The sequence below is a fragment of the Marmota monax genome, unplaced genomic scaffold (assembly GCF_021218885.2).
Source record: "Marmota monax isolate L192 unplaced genomic scaffold, Marmota_monax_Labrador192_F-V1.1 WCK01_AAM20220418_F8-fsc00011, whole genome shotgun sequence".
Classification (NCBI taxonomy): Eukaryota; Metazoa; Chordata; class Mammalia; order Rodentia; family Sciuridae; genus Marmota; species Marmota monax.
Window position 1 is genome coordinate 9,882,045 of NW_026693082.1, and position 25,259 is coordinate 9,907,303.

The 25,259-nt window shown below is 31.3% G+C and overlaps 1 protein-coding gene across 8 annotated transcripts in view; it reads left to right on the plus strand.

Annotated features, from left to right (window-relative positions):
* The window catches only part of Nbea (neurobeachin), a 651,894-nt gene that overhangs the window by 213,612 nt on the left and 413,023 nt on the right, over window positions 1–25,259 (plus strand). For all 8 annotated transcript variants that reach the window (XM_058582531.1, XM_058582532.1, XM_058582533.1 and 5 more), the window contains 3 exons: window positions 8,146–8,314; window positions 9,972–10,067; window positions 21,505–21,943. In XM_058582531.1, coding sequence (XP_058438514.1) covers window positions 8,146–8,314; window positions 9,972–10,067; window positions 21,505–21,943 — 704 coding nt within the window. The remainder of the gene's footprint in view (window positions 1–8,145; window positions 8,315–9,971; window positions 10,068–21,504; window positions 21,944–25,259) is intronic.

Here is a 25,259-nt window from a genome sequence, read left to right on the forward strand (position 1 = left end):
AGCCCTATTTTGTGTTTTATTTAGAGACAGGGTCTCACTGAGTTGCTTAATGGCTTTGAATTTAAGATCCTCCTGTCTCAGCTTCTTGAATGCTGAGATCACAGGCAGGAGCCACCACACCTAGCCCAAGAAACCTTTTTTTTTTTTTACATTTAAATAATCCATGATATTTTGGAGTGTTTTATAATTAACAATATTTGAGATCAATTGTAAATATTATGCTAAGAATGCCAATTTATTTTTATTTTTGAAATTTCTATAAACCCATAGTCTTTTTTTTTTTTTTTTTTTTTGGTACCAGGGATTGAACCCCGGGGCGCTTAACCATTGGGCCACACCCCAGGCCTTTTTTATATTTTATTTAGGGACAAGGTTTCCCTGAGTTCCTAGGTGCCTCGCTAAGTTACTGAGGCTGGCTTGGAACTCATGATCCTCCTGCCTCAGCCTCCCCAGTCACTGGGATTATAGGCTATGCCACCATGCCCAGCCCATAGTCATTTTTAAGAGCCTTAATTTCTAAAACAAAGGAGATCCAAAATTATTAGGTTTTTTAGGAATTATATGTGCATATCTTCATAGATCAAGTAACTAAGTGGTATACTATAATCTTAGGATGGAGAATTTTAGTGTTATTTTTCCCCTTGAGTTTTTTCTCAACTGTTTAAAGTATTTAGTTTTTCTACTAAGATTATACATATGCATATACAAACATTTAAATTTTAGAAATAAAGGATTACCACAGTTTTTAAGGAATTCTGAGTTTTGTTGGCACTGAAAGTACACGCTAGCTATATGACAGAAGGAAAACTTGAGAAAATGTGAGTATTTTAGTCAGCTTTTTTTGCCATTGTGACCAACACACCTGACAAGAACATTTTTAGAGAAGGAAAAGTTTAGTTGTGGCATACTATTTCAGAGGTTTCAGTCTACAGATGGCTGATTGCATTGCTCTAGGCCCAAGGTGAGGCAGAACATCAATGGCAGAAGACTGCAAGTGTAGGAAAGCAGCTCCCCAAATGACAGTCAAGAAGCAGAGAGAGAGAGAGTTCCTCAACAGGGATAAGATATATATGCGGAAGGCAAGCCCCTGGTGACCCACTTCCTGCAGTTACCCCTATTAATCCTTATTAATAGATTAGTACACTGATTAAATTAAGGCTCTCATAACTCAGTCATTTCACCTCTGAAGGTTCTAGTGTTGTCTCATATAGGAGCTTTTGGATTAAGCCTCATCTCTAAGCCATAACAGAGAATAAATCCCTCTTCTTGTTTTTTGTTTGTTTGTTTTGGTATGGAGATCGAATCCAGGCATGCTCAACTTTTCAGCAACATCCCCAGCCCTTTTTCTTTTTTTTATTTTGAGACAGGTCTTGCTAAGTTGCTTAGGGCCTTGCTAAATTGCTGAGGCTATCTTTGAACTTGCAATCCTTTTGCCTTAGTCTCCTGAACTGCTGGGAAAATAGGCTTTCACCACCACACATGGCATGCTCTCATGTATTTTCTATGATGAAGATGTTGTGATTTAAACTTACAGGAACTATGTAGATCCAGGTAAAATAGTTATGTGGCAAAATTTTCTCTGAGAAACTATGACTAAATTATGCTAGAAAAAACTATGGATTTTTTTAAAACAATTATTTTTAGTGTTCCCAAAAAAACTGAATTTGAAAGTAAATTTATTATGCTTTTTCCTTTCACCCCTAGATCCCAGATTATACTAGGTCTCTTGTATGTATTTAAAATGAGACAAGCTAAAGTAAATTTTATCTTTAAAAGTTGAATTAGAAGGCTTCTTATCACCTTAGTTAACACATTAAGTTTTTGAAAGAATTTCAGAGCTCATTAATGATATTACTTATTGAAGGACCACCCCCACCTTTCTCTCTGTACTGGGGATTGAACACACCCTTAGCAATAGCCTTCCATTTCTTTCAGCCACCATCATGCCCAGCTTTTGCAAACCTAAATATCTTCATTACCATGCATTTGCTTGTATGGATGTTTAATGTACAAAGAATCATAATAATATACATTTAAAAGACATATTTTCACAGAATGCGTGATAGAATTCAGCAAGCAAAAATAATGGAATAATACAACATATACTAACTGGGTCAAAGTAAAAAACCTGTACCAAATGCAAATAAGTAAATGCTGTTATCAATTTTTAATGAGGTTCTAGAATATGAGAAACTAAAATAAAGTGACAAAAATCAGAATGATAGTGGAAACTGAAGGAATTAACAGAAAAGAGTGATAACAGAATTTTTAGGTAAATGAAAATGCTGTATTCTTTGAATTTGTTTGGTTATGTAACAGTGGCCGACCTCATGCTGTGAATATAGCCCTTGCTGCTCTGCCACTGAGGCTTATTTTAAGATAGACATGTTTTTTTTTTTCCTCTTCCCCTCTCACCCTTCCTAACATGATGGTGGAGAACAGGATTACCTGTTTCCCATCATAGACCACATACACCATAGGAACCAAGTAATTCAGACTTCAGGGATGACACAGAAGATCTAAGAACTGGCTGTATGCCGAATTAACAAGTGAATCACAACCCCCCACAGGGAACACCTGGAATAAATCTCTTCTTTAAAAACCTTCTGTTCTTTCTGATGGGCATAATCACAGCCTTTATGACTGGAGTCCCCTGTGCTTGTCATTTGCTAACAAAGCAATAAACCAAACCCTTTTTCTCAAAACCCTATCCTCATTGAATTGGCATGGGTGACAGGTACATGAATATATATAATTATCAAAACTCATTAAAGTCTAAATTTAAAATCTCTGCACTTCATTATAAATTTGATCTCAGTTAAAAATTATTTTTCAAACTTTTTTTTATTCTAAGACTCAAGGAAAAATTGTCAAAACTAGTGGTCATTTTTATTAAAAAAAAGTTAGAAAATACTGTCATTGAAAACTTGATTCACATAAATGTAAGACATAAAAGTATTTCATAAATTACTAGTATATAATAATGACATTGAATACATTAAACTTCATCAAAATTAAAAGCTTTTTACCTCTGAAAACTGTCATTAACAAAGTGGAAAGGAAACTTACAGAGTAGGAAAAAATACTATCAAATCTGGTGTCTAAAAAGAGATTTGTTTCTAGAATATGTGAAAAATACTTAGCACTTAATACGAAGAAGAAAAATAACCCAATTAAAACCAGGAAAAAATATACAATTAAATATTTCTATACAAAAACTTTACCACTGACCAAAAGCACTTAAAAAGATGTTCAACATTATTTAGCTATTAAGAAATGCAAACCTATACACCAATGATAACTCAGCTGAAAGAGAAATTAGGAAAACTGTGCCATTCACAATAGCCCCCTCCAACAAAAAAAACAATTTGGGAATCAATCTAACAAAAGAGATAGATGAAAAACCTCTACAGTGAAAACTATAGAACACTATTATGGTTTGGATGTGAGCTGTCTCCCAAAAGTTTACAAGTGAAACAGTGCAAGAAGGTTCAGAAAATAAATGATTGGGTTACCAAACAGCTCCCTAACCCAATCAGTGAATTAATCACCTTGATGGGATTAATTGAGTGGTAACTGAAGGGAATTGGGGTGTGGCTGGAGGAGGTGGGACTTAGGGGTATAACTTTGGGGTATATATTTTTACTTGGCAAGTGGAGACCTATCTCTCTCTCTGCTCTCTGATTATCATGTGAGCCGCTTCTCTCTGCCACACTCTTCTGCCATGATGGTCAGCCTCACCTTGAGCCCCAAGGAATGGAGTCTGTTGTCTATGGATTGAGATCTCTGAAATAAACTTTTCTTCCTGTACTGTTATGCTGATCCAGACTTTTAGTTGCAGTTGCAAAAAGCTGACTAAAACAAACACTAAGGAAAGAAATTGAAGAAGACTTTAGAAGAGGAAAAGATCTTTCATGTTCATAGGTAGGCAGAATTAATATTGTCAAAGTAGCCATACTACCAAAAGTGCTATACAGATTTAATGCAATTTCCATCAAAATTCCAATGACATTCTTCACAGAAATAGAAATAGAAAAAGCAGTCATGAAATTCAATTGAAAAAATAAGAAGCCTGTAATAGCCAAAACAATCCTTAGTGAGAAAAATGAAACAGTGACAAAAGTAGCACGGTGTTGGCACCAAAACAGGTATGAAGGCCAATGGAATAGAAGACACAGAGACAAACCCACATAAATACAGTTATCTCTTATTAGACAAAGGTGCTAAAAACATACTTTGAAAAAAAGTTAGCTTCTTCAAACAAATGGTTCTGGGAAAACTGGAAATCCCAATGTAGTAGAATGAAATTTAACTGTCTCTCACCCTGTACAAAACTCAAATCAAAGTGGATCAAAGACCTAGGTATTAGACCAGAAACCTGTACCTGCTAGAAAAAAAATGTAGGCTCAACACTCCAACATGTTTGCTTAGGAACCAACTTCCTTAATAAGACTCCTAAAGTGAAAGAAATAAAATTTAAAAATCAGTAAATGGGATAGTATCAAACTAAAATGCTATGCTTTACAGCAAAGGAAACCATCAAGAATGTGAAGAGAGAGCCTACAGACTGGGAGAAAATCTTTGCCACCTGTACCCCAGATAAAGTATTAATTTCTAGAATGTTCAGAAAACTCAAAAAGCTTAACATAAAAAAGACAAATAATCTAATTAATAAACGGGCAAAGTAACTAAGCAGACACATATCTGAAGAAGAAATATGAATGGTCAACAAAAATATGAACAAATGTTAAATTGTGTAGCAATTACAGAAATGCAAATTAAAACATACTGAGATTCCATCTCACTCCAGTCAAAATGGCAGTTATAAAGAATACAAGCAACAATAAATGTTGGGAAAAGGTACTCTCATACATTGCTGGTGGGACTGAAAATTGAGGCAAACACTCTGGAAAGCAGTATGGAGATTCCTGAGAAAACCTGGAATGTACCACTTTTGGACTCAGTTATCCCACTCCTCAGTCTATATCCAAAAGACTTAAAAACAGCATTCTACAGTAATGCAGCCACATCTATGTATATAGCAGCTCAAATCACAATAGCCAAGCTATGGAAACAATCTAAGTGTCCTTCAGTGGATGAATGGATAAAGGTATATTACTCAGTCATAAAGAAGAATGACTTTATGAGATTTGCTGTAAATGAATGGATCTGGAGACTATCATGCAAAGTGAAATAAGCTAATCTCAAGAAACGAAGGTGGACACTAACCCACAACAAGTGGGGGGAGGCAGAGGTAGAAGTTCATTGGATTAGACAAAGGAGAATGAAAGGAAGTGAGGGAGGATGGGGACAGGAAAGGCAGTAGAATAAATCTGACATAACATTCCTGTGTACATATATGAATATACCACAGCGAATCTCAACATAGTGTACATCCACAAGACTGGGATCCTAATTAGAATATGATACATTCCATGTTTGTAGGAATATATCAAAATGGATTCTGTTATGTAGAACTAAAAAGAAGAAACAAAAAATTTTAAAAAGATAATTTTATGCATCACAGAATAATGTATTTTCTTTTAATAAAAAAAGGTAAGCCAAAGCCACAATGAAATACACATTCCAGAATCATAACAGGCAGAAAATAATAAGTGATAGCAATGATATGCGGAAATTAGAACTCTCAAATCTTGCCAGCAGGAACATAAATAGGGCTTCCACTTGAGAAAACAGTTTGACAGTTGCTCAACAGGTCATATGTATAATCATCATATGACCTAACATTTTCATTCTTAGGAAAACATCCAAGAGAAATGAAACATGCCTTTGCACAAAAACTTGCACATCGTGTTCCTGGTAGCCTTATTCAGAATAGCCCACATCTAGAAATAAATCACATGCCCTCCAAATGGTATATGAATAAGTATTATAAGACACTAAAAGGCCATAAAACTTGAATGCAACAAGAAAGAAAACTGTGAAAGAGGTATGTTACAAAATTTTGGGGGGACAGGTTCTCACTAAGTTGTCCAGATGCAAAATTGCAGAGGAGGCCCTCAAACTTAAAATTCTCCTATCCCAGCTTCCAGAGTCACTGGTATTACAGGCGTGGGCCACCCTGACCCATTAAGAGAGACCTATTTGTTCGTAAAATACCTAAGCAAGTGAGCTCATTTCTATAAAAATTTAGTCATTTTTCAAATGTTTAGCTTCTGTGTTTATCAGGCTTTATTTTCAACAACAGAAGTGTGAATAAGTAGTACAATTGGCTTAAAGACCTGAATTTAAAAAGATAAAGAAACATTCTTAATGCCAGGAGGGAGAATTTTATCTTGACTGTTACCATAGTGCACACTTTCTTTTATTTACAACTCTACAACTTTACTATAGAAAATGCATTCATTTGTTCATTCCACACATACTGTTGAATGCCTTCTACTGCCTAGTACTGAGTTTCTTGTTGTGAAAGTAGAGCTTGTTCAAAATAAGGTCTATCATAGCTTGAGCTATGTGTGAATTCATTCTTGATGATATCTTTTATTAGTCTGATTTGTATTTCATTTCCTTTTGTAGTAACTACAAAGTGTTTGATTAAGTGTTTGATTTTGTTCCTTCTGTTTATGCCATCGACATTATAATGCAAGAAATACAGATTTTAAACACTTCTTAAGAAACTTTCTCTAGAAAAGTTATTTATCACCTAGTGAGAAAAATTGTATATAAGTAGTGTATAAAATCCTAAATCATACTATTTCAGAGCACATTTTATCAATTTTAGTCATTTTCTTCATTAGTTGTGTTAATTTTTCATGACCTCAAACCATTAGTAAATATTTCTTGTTTGCTTTCTTTTCTGATAAGTGCATGCAAATTCTGAATCTTGTTTGCTTGTGCTTAAATAAATACTAAATCTAAAATACTCATTAATGAAGTTATTAGAATTGAATGCATACTTTTCTTATTTCTGTTTTTTTTTAATCCTGTTATCTGTGGACCATGGTTTCTACCTAAAAATTTGATTTTAGAAGAATCATAGAGAAGATTTTATATAAGCATTTGCATTTGATTCTTTAGATACAAGTGTCATTGAAAGTGTTATTACAGGGAGCTGGGGTTGTGGCTCAGCGCTTGCCTAGCATGCATGAGTCACTGGGTTTGATTCCCGGCACCACAAAATAAATAAATAAATAAAAATAAAGTTCTAAAAAAAAATGGTTTCGAGGTCATATAAATTAACCTTCTAACCATAATTTCCCAAAAGATGGTTATGTAGGCTTTTAAAATAGAGCTCTCAAGGTTACATGCAGTTTCTTTTTGAAAAGAAACCCATTATGAAGTTATATTTTCTCCCGGACTGCAGTCTGCTTTTAAAAACTATTATCTCCTTAACTGGCATGGCCCATTTGTATCACACTCTTTGTCACTTTGCTGTTCTCCTCTGGAAGAAGTCCATATTACCACTGAGGTTTTGAAATGAGGAGCCTCGAATATTGGTATTGTTTTAGATGTCATTTTTCCTGTGCAGAAGAATTAGATTATTACATTTTATCTTTTATTGCAATCAAAGATTGAATTTGAATTTTTTAAAGCTACCATGTCACCCTTCAAATTCGTATCAAACTTGTATAAAATTCATCTTTTAGGCTCTTTTATTGTTTATATTTCCCTCATTTCATAGTCCATATATTTTCTTGCTCAGGTCCTACTGTATTAAAATTTTATACGTATTTCAACTATAATTTTATATTGTTAATTTAATTCAGTTATAATAGTTAAGCTCTTAAGTGTTTAAAATCTAGAACATTAAATTATTCCCTTCAAATTTGTGCCACCTGCATATTTTATGAACACATACACTATATTCCAAATTGTGTATATTACATAGTATAAATAAAAATGGTAAAGAGATCAAAGGATAAAATTTTGTGTCCTATTTAACAAAATTTCAACATTTTAGTTTTTTAAAATTATTTTTAACCTATAACTCAGATAATACATTTTTGAAGTTTCATATATATGTTTACTTGATAAAAAATAACAATATATACTTAGCAGATTTTAATATAAGTTAAATATCATTTTGTCTCCATAAAGAAAGCAAAACAGTAGTAGTTACTTATATTTTAAGAACATAACACTTAAAAAATTTTGAGTGTCCAACTGCCTTTTCATTCTACACAGGATGACAGCAAGCAGGCACAGTTCTTAGCTCTGGCTGTTGTTTACTTCATTTCGGTTCTGATGGTTTCTAAGTATCGTGACATATTAGAACCCCAGAGAGAGACTGCAAGACCTGGAAGCCAACCAGGTAGAAACATCAGACAAGAAATAAATTCACCAACAAGTACAGGTACTTTATTTTTTGTTTGTTTGTTTATTTTTCACCACCATTTATTTCCCTTTCTTTTTTTTTTTCATTTTTACATTCATATTTGAACTGGACTTGCTCATAATTATCTTAAATAATTATTATTTTAAAAATATTTTTGTTTATTAATTTATTTTCATATGGTGCTGAGGATCAAACCCAGTGCCTCACACATGTGAGGTAAATGCTCTACCACTGAGCTATAGCCCCAGCCCCTATCTCAAATAGTTATAAATAATTGGTATGTGAATGCCAAATCAATATTTTAATTCCATAAAATGTGTGAATGATATTTTTATAATATTTTATATATATATATATATATATATATATATATATATATATATGCAGCTTTGGTTCTACTGTTTCCTATTTATTAATAACAAAAATCAATTAGCCATACCACTATTTAATATTGCATGTGACTCATACTTTTAAAAACATTTCTTCTTTTATTTTTAGAACAAGAAAATTAAGAGGTCCTTATAGAGTTGTTCAAGACTAAGAAATAAGCCAAAATATAAATTTTTATACCAAGCTGGAAAATTAATTTTCTTCCTTCCCTTCTTTCCTTCTTTGTCTATCTTGCTTTCTTCTGCTGTTCACAGTTATTTTACTATCTAAATAGCCTGTCAGTTATTCATGATATATCAGACACACATTTTAAATTTGTACAAGCTGTACAAAATTTGTACAAAGTGGCCTCAACTAAAATCAAAATCGAATGGAGAGAGAACATCATAGACAGTAAAGACCATCTTGGATCATGTTGTCTTGCTCATTTGCAAAACACACTCATTTTGCTGAAGTTCTTACATTACCAGCTTTGTCTACTCTGCTTGAAAACAATAACCATATTTTCTGGCAACTTTCATTTTAGTACCATGAGGTGCTTTCAGTGATTTGTATTTCCCACCAGGTGTTTACATCAAGGTTTTTTCTCTCTTTTTTTAGTGTAACCTTGATTACTCAGTGGTTATTTCAGGTGTCATGGGGTTAATTTTTAGTTGAAATTGCCTTTCCTTAATTATTACAAGTGATCTATAAATTAAAAGGATATTTTTTAAAAAGTGAGTAGAAATTAGTGGTCAAATCTCTGCATCTTGTTTTCCATAAGCATATCAGATCTTATTTATCTTTCATTGCTAATGTATAGATAAGGATTATATTTTAGTTATAATATTTTGCTTTTATATGTTTACTTTTAACATAGAAATTTGATGTTATTTCATTATAATATAGTTTCACTTTTAATTTTATTCTACCAATTGAACATCATCCTCCCATGCTAGTTTATGTCCTTTCACAATTTCAGACACTAAGACTTTATTATCTTATTTTTACTTTTTTCTTCATTTTTAATGTGTTCATATCTATCATGTCTGTATAAAATAATTTGATAGTATACTGAACCTTCTGGTTCTGATTTTCTTGTGTATTTGTATGTCTCTATGTGTGGTACTAAAATTACTCTGAGTATATTGATTATCTTGACCTCTTTTTCTCTTCAGAGATACATTCTTTGTTGCTAGTACTGTTTACATGTTGCAGTAATATAGGATTGGCATGGATCTTCAGTGGACCATGTTCCAGGTTGTTACATGCTGCCTCAAATTTGATTCCATGATTTTCTCCACAGTTGTGGTCATACCATCTATCCCTCATCCAAGTTTGAACCATGGATTCCTTGCCAAGTTAATTCCTGAGCAGAGCTTTGCCCACTCATTTTACAAAGGTAATATTGACCTCATCTCCTGACCTGTTTGGTATTCTTTTTTCATGAGTGATTATAAAGTTAATGTTTCTGATGTCATTGTTTATAAATAAATACATACCTCAGGTTTCACGGATATATGATATTTGTATTTATGCCTGGAAGTTGAGAATAAAGTGATATAGTATTTGTACTTGTATTCCATTACATTTCTTTAAGTATCATCTGCAAATTGAGGATACCTAATTTTATGTATATTAATATACATAATGGTGGAATATACTAGAGATTGTGAAAGAGTCACATCATAGCGTGACTTAAATTAGCCCACAATGCAGGCTACTCTGGATCCACTAGAACAGAGCTTAAAAACAAGACTTGAAACATTACACTGATCTATGCTATTTAAATTCCAGTTAGACCAAAATGCCAATACTCTTTAAAGAAATGCAGACAATACTTCACCAGAAAACATAAATTAAATATTAGCATCCAAGAAAATATTACTAAGCAATGTAAAGAGGTTGAAAAAAGGGGTGCATAAACAGAAGAAAAAAGTCAACAAACAGGAGCAGATTCAGAAACAACAGAAATAGTAGAATTATCAGAGAAGGACATTAAAATAGCCCTTATACATGTGTTCAGGATGTTTTTTCAATTTAAAAGGAAAAGTGAGCACAATGAAGTGAGGACTAGAAGATAGAAAGTAAAAGAACCAAATTGAAGTTTTAAAGATGAAAAATATTAATACCTTTCAAATGATAATTTCTGTGAGTACTATTAACAAGATGTTAGTTGTTGTGGAACAAAAGATCGTAATAGACAGAATTCTGTGATAGTCCCAAGATTTTCCTTTGTATACTCTCTACAAAATTCTTGGGATGGTGGATGTGATGGATTTCTCTATTGTGATTAAGCTGTTATTGGCACAGGTGCTTAAAGGTTTTTTTATGTATAAAAACAAGATATCTGTAATAAGAGATCATTTAACTTCTTCCTTTCCAACTTAGATCCAACTTTTGTTTCTTCTTCTTTTTTTTTGACCTAATTGCTCCAGTTGGGACTTCAGTACTATGTTGAATAGAACCTCTCTTTTTTCAACATTGTATCTCTAGTCCTTGCATTATGCTTAGATGTAATTATAGTAAAATATTTCTCAAGTAAATGATTAAGTTAGTGGGAATACTAAGCAATTTTTATAAAGATGAGTATTCATGGTAGCCTGAAAATATGTTTAGCTAATAACCATGTGAAAATGGAAGCAAGGAATTTAACTATAACTAATCCTAAAAGCTATAGAAGCTTTTTGTTAGTTTAATAAGAAGAAAGTTAATATTTACATGGAATTACAAAGAAATAGGTCCTATTATTTTATGATCTGTAGGAAATGAGTAGATGTAATTTATGAAAAGAATTTATAAAGAAATAAGACAAGAAATAAAACAATTAAGATAATGTAGGGGCTGGGGTTGTGGCTCAGTGGTAGAGCGCTCGCCTAGCACTTGCGAGGCACTGGGTTCAATCCTCATCACCACATAAAGATAAATAAATAAAATAAAGGTATTGTGTTTGACTATAACTACAAAAAAAGCTAAAAAAAAAGAAAAGATAATGTACTGATATAAGAATAGACATATGTCATAGGAAGTCAACAAATAGGCTACAGTGTCCCGTATGTTAATATGTAAACATTCCATATATTATCAATGCAAAGGGAAGCATCATTTGGCAAAGAGTTACCAAGTGGCATAACCATTCGTAAAAATAATTAATATATTGTTATCTCACATATTATGTGACATAAATTCTATGTGTTAAAATTTAAAGGTAAGAATGAAACTGAACGTAATTATGGAAAATTAAAATGAATACTTATGTATTATCATAACATCATTTTAAACCATTAATATCAAGAGCTGAAACTGTGAAGTAAAAATATATGACTAAATAAAAGCTTTATATATCTATATGGCTATATGTAAGGCACTATATGGCTAAATTAATAAAATAAAAAGGCAAATACAAATAGGAAAAATATTATATATTTATATGATAAAAGTTAACAGACTTAATGAGTAAAGAGCTCTTACGTATCAAAAGAATATACAATAGTGATTGCAAAAAATCAAATGTATAACAAAAGAAAGACAAGATGCAGTAAAAACAAAGGATAAAATTAAAGTACATTAATATCAAAACAAAAATATGTCACAGTATGCCAAACTGGGCAGACTACTGAAGGATGAGAATGTAAATATATATTCTATATGTATATAACCTAAAAGTGTTCATAACCCTTTTTCTTGTACTTTTTCTTTTAGAATTATTTGTTAAGGAAACAAAGATATATCAATTCTTCAAATACATATTTTTAACCACCCAATTTTAATTTATTGTATAATTTGAAATACAATTAATATTTATTAAATTGTTTATTTATATGAACAGTTTTTCAGTATTGCAAATTTTTAATCTCCTGCTTTTAGATTAATTTTTAAGTTGTAAATAATCATTCTGTGGATACATAACATTTTTAAGAACTTTAGTACATTCTTATCAATAAAATTTTGAAGAACTGTTATTGAGTACTGATGTTGAATATATTATATATTTTCATTATTTAAAGGTAAAAATCATATTACTTTTTCCTAACAATTATTTTTTTTTAATTTTAAATACTTAAAATATTATAAATGTGGGGCTGCACTGGAGCTCAGTGGCAGAGCACTTGCCTAGCATGTGTAAGGCACATGTGGTGCTCAATCCTCAGTACCACATAAAAATAAATAAATAAAATAAAGGTATGCTGTTAATCTACAACTACAAAAAAATTTTAAAAACATTATAAATGTGTTTTCAGTATTATTAAATTTAAAAGAATCTGTTGACTTTTAATTCAGTTAATAATTCCTTCAGTATATATCTTCTCAATAAATTAATGATTTCCTGCTACATGCTAGGTACTAAGGATATATAATAGTAACCAAAATGTTTTTATTTCCACAAAGCTAACAGTGTAGCAAGGGAGATACACTTTTATAAGTAACACACTTAAGTATGTATTTGAAAAGTATGTGTATCCTAAGTAATACATTTTTAAGTCAGTATAAAATAAGAAATTTAGTTTGGTAGTTGGGAATGCCTCTCATAGAGTTGACATTTATGCTGAGAACCAAAGGATGAATTCAGTTTGGTAAAAAGAATCGGGACAGTGAGTGGAAACAAATTCCTGAAAACAGCCACAAGTTCAGAAACATCACTTGGTGCATTTCGGGAACATATGTTGGTAGAATATAATAAGGGAAAGAGATGCATTCCATGAGTTAGATATAGGTAGGCAAGAATCAAATCATGTAGCTAAATCATGAAGGATCTAGTTTTAAAACATGCAGAGTGTTGTATTAGTTTTCTTTTGCTTTATCAAAATTATCACAGACTAGGGGCTGGGGATGTGGCTCTAGCGGTAGCGCGCTTGCCTGGCATGCATGCGGCCCGGGTTCCGTTCTCAGCACCACATACAAACAAAGATGTTGTGTCCGCTGAAAACTAAAAAATAAATACTAAAAAAAATTCTAAAAAAAAAGTTATCACAGATTTAATGACAAAAATTATTATTTTTCCGTCCTGTAGGTCAGTACAACATGGGTTTCAGTGGGTTAACATCCAGGCATTAGTAATGGTAATGATGTATTTCTTTTTGTAGACTCAGGGAGTATCCATTTTCCTTTCCATGTCCATTTTTTAGAAGCCACCCAGATTCCTTGATTCATTCCTTCCTTCTTCCATGCACATTTTTCTGTTGTCACACCTTCCTCTGATCAGGTAGAAAAGGTTTTCGGCTTTTTTTAAAAAAATATATTGTTTTTAATTGTAGATGGACACAATGAATTTACTTTATTAATTTTTCTTTAAATGTTGTGCTGAGGATTGAATCCAGTGCCTCACATGTGGGAGGCAAGCACTCTACCACTGAGCTACAACCCTAACCCAGGTTTTCTGCTTTTAAGGACCTGGATAACTCAAGATAATATCCTCTTTTCAAGGTCCTTACATGTCCTTCTTGCCATATGAGGCAAAATATTTTCAGGTTATGGAAAATCGGACTTGGACATTTTGCAATGTGAAAAAAAAAACTTTTTTTAAGTTTTCGAGTCAGAATTGGAACATTGATCAACTTGATTACATTCCCATGATCTTTAAAATTCATAGTGAGATTTACTTTATGCTATACACTATTCATACTTCTTGTTCTTGAACTATCACTATAATTGCCTCTATGATTATATGCCCATTTTATAGATAAAGGAATAAGGATGAGGAAAGTTAAATGACTCATTTTATTTCAAAAAGCTAATCAATGATAAATAAGTCTTGAGTGAAACTCAGATAGTCTGAATTTCAAAACATAATTCTTGACCATTATATGCCAAATTGTGGCTTATCTAACTGATACCATTAGAATTATATTGTATTTGGTTTTATTTCTTTGTCTGCAATTCAAGAAAAGTCTGAGACCCATATGTTGGCATTTTATTTTTGGTGTTAATGGTTGCCTCCATTATATTACCGAAATGCATATATATTTCTAAAGGAATTGTGGGTTTTATTCTTTGAAAGAACGAGAGCAAAAGCACAAGGTAGGGCAAGAGAAAAATAAAATATTTATGTATGAATATTTTGTAAGTTCTTATTGATGATTTATTCAAAATGTGAAAATTGAAAGTACATTAAAATTTATATAATCTGGAGGTAAGATTTACAGGAATAAATGAAATGGGAATCACCAAAGTACTGCTTCTCCAAAAAAGCTGTAAAAACACTGGAAGAAACTGTCAAAATGAGCTTTTTTCGTTCTCTAGAAAGTAATCAAATTCTTACAACAATCCAAACAGTATTGATTTTAGAAAATCTGGACAACCTTCCCAAGATCAGCAATCTTCATAGTGATTTAACTCACCCTATTGCTGTTCCCTCTACTCAGGTATGTGGTAGTTTGAAAACCAAAGGCAGACAACCATAGTACCTGTGAAAACTAGCAGCTAGCAGACACCATAAAGGAACAGACCTGTTTGGAGTTCTTTGGAAAGTCCTGTTCCTACAGCATTGAACTTTTTGAGCTGAGAGAAACTCCCTGAGAAAAACTTCATTTACTGGGTTTGTTATTATTTATCCTGATCCAGAGTTTTCTTGGTGGTGAAAACCCTAGCTCCCAGACATTTGCTGAAAAATTATTAGTCATTTTCTTAACATTATAACTACCTCAAGTGATAGTGCCATTTGAGGTAAAGAAGAATCTTGCCTCTCAGCTTAAATAACTTTGAGAATGAGATATTCATATTCCTAGTACTGTACACAGCCTAAGAAAGACCTAAGGCCTCATTCCCTCACCTTTGCTGACCTTGAGGCCCTGAGCAAACAAGACTACAATCTAAGGCTGAGTTTTAAACTGTAGGAGCAGTTGTAAGCATGCTCCCTCCCACCTGGGAACTTCTAGCATGGAGTGGGAGAGATTGGTCTAGTACATTTAAGGCAATGTCTGTCAAATCATTAGCTGATTACCAAGGCAACTGAGTAGAGATCTATGGCCACAGGTGATAGAAAAGTATATTACATAATTAGTTCAAGAAAGCCAATAATAATAACAGGGAAGGGTCTGATTTCCGGGATTGCCACATTATATTATCTAAAATGTCCATAACAACAAAAAAAATTGTGAACCAAGCATAGAAATAGGAAAGTATAGTCAATACTTGGGTGACTGGGGAATGAAGGTGTAGTTGATGGAAAATACTTCTGAGGTGGCCCAGGTATTGGACAGACACTTTAAACCAATTGTTACAGATATGCCCAAATAATTAAAGGGAACCTTTTCTGAAAAATTGAAAGTATGAGGATGGTGTCTCACCAAATAGAAAATATAAAAATGAGATAGAAGTTAAGAAAATTAAGAACCAAATAAGAATTCTGTAGTCAAAAGTTAAAGTGAATGAAATGAAAAATTTGCTGGAGGAATTCAGCAGAATAAAGCATCAGCATAATTGAAGATAGGTTACTTATAATTATCCTTGCCTGAGGAAAGAAACAAATAAAAAAAAAGAGTGTAACAAACTTGTGAGATACCGTTAAGTGAACAAACAAACACATACTGGAAGTACTTGAGGAAAGGAAACAGAAGGATAAGGACAGAAAGACTATTTCAAAGATTTGACCTCAAAAATCTCCCAATTTGATAGAAAATTATTTATTTGTATATCCAGAGAATTTAGAGTACTTTAAAAGTAGTAAACTCAAAATAAACTCACACCTACATACAGTATAGTCAAAACATGAATCAGAAGACATTTTTGTTGTTTCTTAAAACAGTAATTGAGAAGATATAATTATTTATTTTAAGTTTATATTTCAGTAATAACATTGAATTCCTAAAGTTGTATTTTTTCATACTTTTAATAAAGGAAGCAAGCAAACCTTTATATAAATATCACAACTAATTTCTCAATGCACTGCAGTCTTTTTGTGTATATAGAAAATGAACTTTAATAATAATTTAAAATCTTTCAATGTACTTATTTCTTATTTTTTTCTTTGGAATCAAAGTTAGATTTTATATAAATTAATTTAGCATTTAAGGATTTAATGTAAATAAAATGTAAATGTAATTATATACATGCACTTTTTATTTTATTTTAAATTCATGTGATTTAATTTTAATATTACCACTTGAGCAAATACTTAATATAATTTTTAATGTTGTGCTAACAAGCAGCTATATGTTTCTTTTCATGTTATTCCTCATTTAGAGAGTTTAGAAAATAGCAAATTTTGTACTTTAATATGTAAAACATATTAAAACACTTTATAAATCACTGTAGAACAGAAAGTTTGGATGAAAGAATGTGATGAGGTCAGCATGTAAACATCATAGCAGTTGTTGAACTTAACCCCATATTTTTTTACAAAATATATTAGATGAATTCATTAGAATCAAAGAAATACAATAAGAAAAAGAGGCATCTGACATCCAACTGCTTGTTTCTGACAAGGTTAAGATCACTAAGGCTGGTAATGTTTCTATTTGTGTACCGATATGGCCTATTGCTATAAAAATCAATGAGAATTATTGAAAACTTACAAGCCCACTGTCATTAATATGACCTGCACAGGTTTATTTATTCTTTCTCTGTTGCCCATGCCAAATTTTCTATGAAAGTCACTTGTTTAGTGTACTTTAGTGTCACAGGGATTCATTCTGGAAAAGTAAGTTATCTAAGCTGTGCTGAAATTTATGGGTATCAGGTGAGAGCATGCACTGTAAATGCTGTTAATGCATGATGAGAAATTAAGGTAGGTTTCTTGACTGTTTATCTTTTTGTTTGTAGTTGCTATTATAACAAAACTTTTATTTTTATTTCTATGGAACACAATCACAAGATGTGCTTTATAAAACAAAGGTATTGTGTCCATCTACAACAACAACAAATTTTTTTTAATAAATAAATAAATTTCAGTGTAAAATAAAATTGTGAAACTCCCTAGTGAAAATTGTCTATACAACTATGTAAAAAGAAAAATCATGAATGTTTGAGCAAAGCCTTTAAAAAAAATCCACAAATAGCAATGTGCTTCATATGAAAGTACACAGTTAATTCGAGTAATATAATTATTGAATTGTTTTCCTTTTTTGAAATATATTTATTTTAGAAGAATACTGAATCACTATACAAAAAAATCTGTTTTGAATTTTGAAAAGGAAAAGTAAATTATATTTATCACAAGATAGTACTTTGCAAGCATGCTGAGATAACTCAGGGAAAAATATTGTAGTTCTTAATGCCTCCTTTTTAATGAGCTCTTCCTTAATCAAATCTTGGTTTAGCTTTGTATTGATTTTAGAACATGCCCCCTTTCATATGCACATGTGTATTTTCTAGAGGACCCCAAAGGTTAACAGCTGTTATATATCATTATATACTAACTGTTGGGTCTGATGGGTAAGGACTGAATCAGCAATCTTACTATCTTCCTCTTAGCCCTGTGGCCCTCACAAGCCACTTAACATCTATCACTTCTGTTTTTATTTCAAAATGAGTAATAATTATTGTTGAATTAAGAAAATGTCTATAAAGTATATTTATATTAAGAACCTTCTGTGAAAAATGAGAAATGAATGTGAAAAAAAAAAAAACATTTATTTGATACAATCATTGAAATATAAAATTACTTCTTACTTTTTAAAATTATTCAGTTTTAGTAAAAATAAAATTAAGATTTTCTTGGTACTGTATAAATATTCAGATGAAGTATTTGAAAATATTCTAATATTAAATATTAACCCATTAAGTTCCAAGTTTTTAATTTTGTGACTGTTTCAGCAAAATTAATGTGGGTGTAAAGTTACCATAAATGGTATATTTGTTGTTCAGGGTTAAAGTTTTTATCGGTGTTCTCTATGTAGGATGATGGTAAATTTAATGAACTTTCAATTGTGTTTATAATTGAGATATCAATGTTTATATTGCAGTTTCAAATATCTCATTAGTACATTATAGATGTTAATGCTTTTTGTCAGTCAGTTAATTTAGAGATAAGCAAAAATTTGTGTAGTGTGTGGCCAAAACTTTGGATATGATAGCTTGTGGACACCAACTCAAAGATTCTATTTACTAAAAGATTTTACTAGTGAAATACTCATATTTCATTCTAATGGAACTTGAAAAGTTTTTGTGTAATTCTTAACGTAAAACACAACAAATAAAAATATTTAGACATCATGTTAATGTAAAGCCAAAACTCTATAAACCAAATCCACAAATCAGCTAAATTCAGACTAAGAGCTAGACAAGACTATATATGCTATACCTTTTAATAATTAAACACTATAAGAAAGGTTAGCCTATGCTAGAACCATGATACTGTATTTTTTGTTATTTTTTCTTTTAGAGTTGTTATATCTCTCACTTCCATTCTGTGTCCTTGTGTCATTGACAAGGTCACCATTGATGTGCAGGTCTTTCTTGACGTTTTTCCACAATTTTTTTTTCAAAACAAGTGCATTATATGTGTGTAAAGGTGTGTCAAAATTAATTCAGGTAATTCTAGTAGTGGAACAGAACACCTCAGACATCTATATTCTCAGGTTATTTCATCAACTTCCAAAGTTTCTATTTTTACCTTAGTTTGATTCTAAAATGTATGATTATTTTTCTGTTGGCTTACTGATATATATATATATATATATATATATATATATATATATATATATATATATATCAGTTTCTACAGACTTCACTGATACAAATATAATTAATTTTTTCTCTTGAACATTCCTCCTATTTATCCTCTTTTCTCAGTGGCATATTACCGTATTCTCTTGAGTTATATTTATTATTTTTATCTCTTACCTGTTTTCTTCTCTAGTACTTTTCCAAGTGTTGTTTAAATTGCCTTTAACACTTTATTGCAGTGATTTTAATTTTTAATCTTGGAAACAATAAAGAGTACATCTACTCTGTTCTTCACATTGATCATTCAGTATCTGAATATTATTACTGTATTTCCCAGATTAATCTTTTTTTCATTCCAATGACCAAATTAACAAGCAAACCAAACTAAAACCTATTTAATAAATATAAGAAAAGCTGCAACATAGCATTTTATTATGAGAGATGTATTTGTTTAATCAATTGAAATGAGTATTGGGCATTTGGTAGATTAAATAAAATGAAGAGTTTGTTTTATCTTATCAAACTATCTATATCACTCAGATCAATAGAACAGGATAATAGAACAGGAGAATAAAATTCTTCTGGCTTTTGAAACTTGGTAAATTTATTCTGAAATTCATCTGGAAAAAGTAATAAATTTACATATTCAGTAAATTTGAATGTTATGCTATTAATATACATTCAAGAGATTAACAAAATTGTCTAAGTGACAGGGCCAAAGATTTGTGAGTGTTACTAGGAAATCCCAGCACATTATTTTCAGTCCCTTAATATGTGGGTACAAAACCTTCAACATGTTTTTATGCCTCCCAACAATGAAGAGATCTTATAAATTAGTCTGCCTTTCTTATTTAACAAAGGATATACTTAAATACAAGGAAATACAAATAGTTAACATATAATGATTATCTACATTATATAGGAAATGCAAATAATTTATATATTTTCTCTTAACAATATCCTTATTTTGTTTTTCAAAATGACTGCATTAAAGACTGTTAAATTTACATATATTCATATTTTTATATTGTTGATGTATTAATTAATTTATTTGTATGTGGTGTTGAGAATCCAACCCAAACCCTCACATATGCTAGGTAAGTGCTCTACCACGAGAGCCCAGATTATATATTTTTTTCTTTAAAGAAAGAGAGAGAGAGAGAGAGAGAGAGAATTTTTTAATATTTATTTATTTTTTTTAGTTTTTGGAAGACACCATATCTTTGTTTGTATGTGGTGCTAAAGATCGAACCCAGCACCGCGCGCATGCCAGGCGAGCGCGCTACTGCTTGAGCCACATCCCCAGCCCCAGATTATATTATTTTTAAGGTAGATTTTGCTAACATTTTGTTATGTGAAGAACTTCATCATATTAACTTTTATATAATTAGATTTGATAGGAATTTGACCCTTTTTTAACTTTATTTGTTTGTTTGTTCTTGTGTGTGAGGTGCTGAGGATTGAGCCCAGTGCCTCTACTGTGGTAGGCAAGCTCTCTACCACTGAACTATAGCCCCAGTCCCAGCCCTAGAATTTGACATTTTTGATATATTTTTCATCGATTTTAATTAGGAACATGTGCATTTCATATCTATATAGACATATACATATGTTTCCTATTTATTTTTTGCAAATTGAAGTTTATATTTATTCACAAAGAAGATGATCATAAAGGCACATACAGACTACATTCTTGAGCATTTATTCTGTAATTAATTTAGTTTTGAACTAGTTCACATTTTACACATTTTTAAGAATTTTATGTATTATATGTAATTTTAAAATAATATGTTTAACGAGTTTAAGTATTTTAGACATTTTGTTATTGGTTATTGAAATACCAAAGCAGGTATAAAGTTACTTCATATTTTTAAAAATTATATATAATTGATACCTGACAATGAAAAATTAAAGGGGAAATTCATATAATAATTATTAATGAGATGCTTCTGCAAATTATAAGAACAGTTTCCTGATGCTGTTAAAGGCATTAGTTTTGAAATTGCAGATGATTTTTGAAAGAAACAGGATCGTTTTGATGTTTTCTGAGCAAAAAAAAAAAAAAGTGTATATGGATGATGTCTTGTAACAGAGTTGTGTTATTATGCACAATCATGATTATGCAAATTTTTTGTTTCTCACATTTTATTTTTTTATTCCACTGCAAGAACATTTTATTAATAACACAAAGTTTTTATTAATGAAACTTTTAAAATTAAATTCTTTCATTACAGAAACACCTGCTGCATTTCCAGACACTATAAAGGAAAAAGAAACACCAACGCCTGGTGAAGATATTCAGCTAGAGAGTTCAATTCCTCATACAGATTCAGGAATTGGAGAGGAGCAAGTGACTAGCATCCTGAATGGGGCAGAATTAGAGACTACTACAGGCCCAGATGCCATGAGTGAACTCTTATCTACTTTGTCATCAGAGGTGAAGAAATCACAAGAGAGCTTAACTGAAAATCCCAATGAAATGTTGAAGCCTGCACCATCCATATCTAGCATTAGTCAGACCAAAGGGATCAATGTCAAGGAAATTTTGAAAAGTCTTGTGGCTGCTCCTGTTGAAATTGCAGAATGTGGCCCTGAACCTATCCCATACCCAGACCCAGCATTAAAGAGAGAAGCTCAAACAATTCTTCCTATGCAGTTTCATTCCTTTGACAGGTAGGTATTGAATTTCTTTTTCACAGTGCTCTATTTGTAGAAGGAAAATTAGACTCTATTAATTGAATTTTATGTAGAAGGGCCTCAAAAACTGTATTAATGTAGATTCCCATTACAAAGAATATCAAAGAGATAGACCAAGCTGATGCATCTCATAGGACATTTTAATGGATTCAGAAAAAGATTTTCAAAATGATGTGGTAAATATTACATTGAATCTGAAATAGAAAACTCCAGATTTTGGTTACAATCCATCATCAAGGGACCCTGGCGCAATGGAGAAGTCATTTTTCTCTTTGGACTTGTTTTATGTATAAAGTGGGACAGAGAATAGGCAAAATATCTCTAAGACCTAGTATGTAAATCTAAATGACATTAATTTCCATTGTAGTATTATAACATTCTATAATAATTCTTGGATATTAATAGCTTGCTCTAAGTATAAAATTCAAATTCAAATTTTAATTGGAATTATGTTAAAAAAGTAAAAATCATTTGAAATAATCTTCCGTATAAGATTTTTAGTATCAGCAAAAAAGGCATATCTTGTGGCATATATTTGACAAATAAATATTCTTGAAAGGCATTTTGGCATTTAAATATCTAAACCATTTATAATGTGACCCATATATCTGTGTTTAAATATTTAATCACTAAAAGAATTTGTTAGAAATAATGAGTTCTTTTTTCTGTTGCACTATTTATGTAATAAAAAGATAGTTCAAGTCTGGTTCTGTGGTGCATGTCTGTTATCCCAGTGGCTTGGGAGGCTGAGGCAAGAGAATCACAAGTTCCAGGCCAGCCTCAGCAACTTAGCAAGGTCCTAAGCAACTTAGTGAGACATTATCTTAAAATTTAAAAACAAGGGGTAGGGGTGCTGGGATATAGCTCAGTGGTAAAATGCCAGTGTTCAATCCCCCATTCCAGAAACAAAAGTGAGTTTAAAGCAGTGGAATAAATATTTTGGAACTAAAGAATCTGCACATATACTATATCTAACTATTTAAAAATGCGTACCATCAAGAAAATATTTAAGCACAAGTTCAAACAGGGAGAAAAGTCAAATGTAATGATTCTCCATCAGCAGGGCCATGTCTCTGTAGGGTACAGGGAGAGAAGTCATTTCAGAAATTCTTAGAAATGAAGTTGGAATAATCATATATATGCTTTTATCCTAAAAACAACAACAAAAACTATTATATTAATAATAGAAATCACAATAACTCAAGTTTGATAAATTTATGCACAAAAAGTTGTAGTATACACTTTTGGTAGCTTTCCTATTTCCTCTTTTCTCACTAAAAAAACCTTGATTTTGTCCTGTGACAACTTTTCAAGGCAATGAATGCACCATGCCTGGTCTGAACATGTCCTGACATCTTCTTCACAGTCTCCTGTGCAGTGACTGTGACGATATTCCCAGTTCTGGGAAATAAGGGTAGAGGTGCTCAATAGATCAGAGAAAGCCTTGATGTCATATTAAGGATATCAAACTTAATCCTTAGCTTACCTTACAACCATACAAAGTATTGCTGATATTCCCATCTTAAAAGAGAAAACCAAGATTGAATAGCTTGACAAAAGGTATATAGCTACTAAGTGGATAAACTGTAACTTGAGCCCAAATTTTGTTTTATAGTTTTTGTAGCATGCAGGAAATTCAGGAAAGCCCCCCTATCTTCAGGAGTGCAACCTAGTTTGAAATAATTGAGAGCTGATCAAATGAGTCAATGTAATAATATATTTTATAAAGATTGATACAGTGGTGGCAATGTGGTTATTATTGATAAACAAAAGGTTGATCAGTACACAATTTAAATTCCAGCACTGAAAGAGGCATCAAAACATCATACAATTCTCATTTCTTGCCTGTGCTTTTTAAATAAAGGCCCCTGAATTGCATACAACTGAAAAAAAAGAAAATATTTTAGGTAGTCAACTATTACTACCAGTAGTATTTAAATTTGACCACTGGGATTCATACATGTTGCAAATTATGTTTATATATCAATGTATAAACTTAAGAATATGTTGGTTTACTATCTGAATTATATCATTATTGATGTTTGAAATGCTTTTTATACCAAAATTCATGTGTTTTTGTGGTGATTGTCATGCAGGTGTTTTTATTTTTAGAGAGACAAGATTGAGTGAAGAAATCAAATGTTTCTTAGGATATCAAACTAGAATGTCAAATATATAGTCAAATAAAACATGTAGGGCTGTGCTAGAGCGCTTGCCTAGCATGTGTGAGGCACTGGGTTCGATCCTCAGCACCACATAAAAAAAATAAAATACAGGTCCATCAACAACTAAAAACTAACAAACAAACAAACAAATAAAACATGTATTCAATATTTTTTCTCTTCAGTAGCCAAAATTCTTTTTTCTAATGAGAGATGGTAAGTTTTTATATTATGGGGGTATAGGTATAGCAATAAAACCATTAAGATAGGTTGAGTTATCCTTTTCATATACAAATGTGATTTAAACTCTGCCTGTGAACTCTTTAACATCTATCTCTTGAAAAACTTTTTTGTAACTCTATATGACATTAATTTCCATCTTGGTTATAAATATGAATAAAATAATTTTATTTTCAATGAACTTACAGGAAATAGAATGTTTGCAAATAATTGTCATTGACAAGACAAAATATGTTCTGTCAAAGTTTTTAAAATGTAAAAAATGGTGAGACTATAAAATATCAGCAAATAGTTCCTCTTATTTTTAGTTTTTTGTGTTAATATTATATTCATATGTTCATTCATATAGTGAATGTTCCTTAGTCCATTTCACATTGATGTCCCCTATTTCACATATGTGGTTTATGTTTCTAGGATCTATTTGTGTGTCTTGTTTCTGAGTTTGTTTAAGTATATGTCTTTAAGTGTATGTGCTTGTAAATATCTATAAGTCTATATCTAGAAATCAAAGTTTCAATAATTTAATATAGGGTTATTAATTTTTGTGTCCCGTCTTAAATCATATACTTAAAGTTTTGTTAAAATGCAAACTGATAAATACAAAGAATTATTGTGATTTATATAAGAGAATTCAGTGGAATAAAGGCTAAGTAAAATATTTTTGTTTTAATTTGGATTATTATTAAGAATTTTTTTTTCTGTAAAACTTAATCACCTGAGTGCCAATGTTCTTAGCTACTCAAAATTTATTATACTTTTGAGAATATTGCTTTAAAAAAATAAACCTCTCCATTTGTTCATGGTAGCATTTGTGCAAAGTGCAATGGGAATGGAATCATTATTCTAAATTGCATAAGTAGAAATGAAATTGAAGAGCACAAAGCATATTT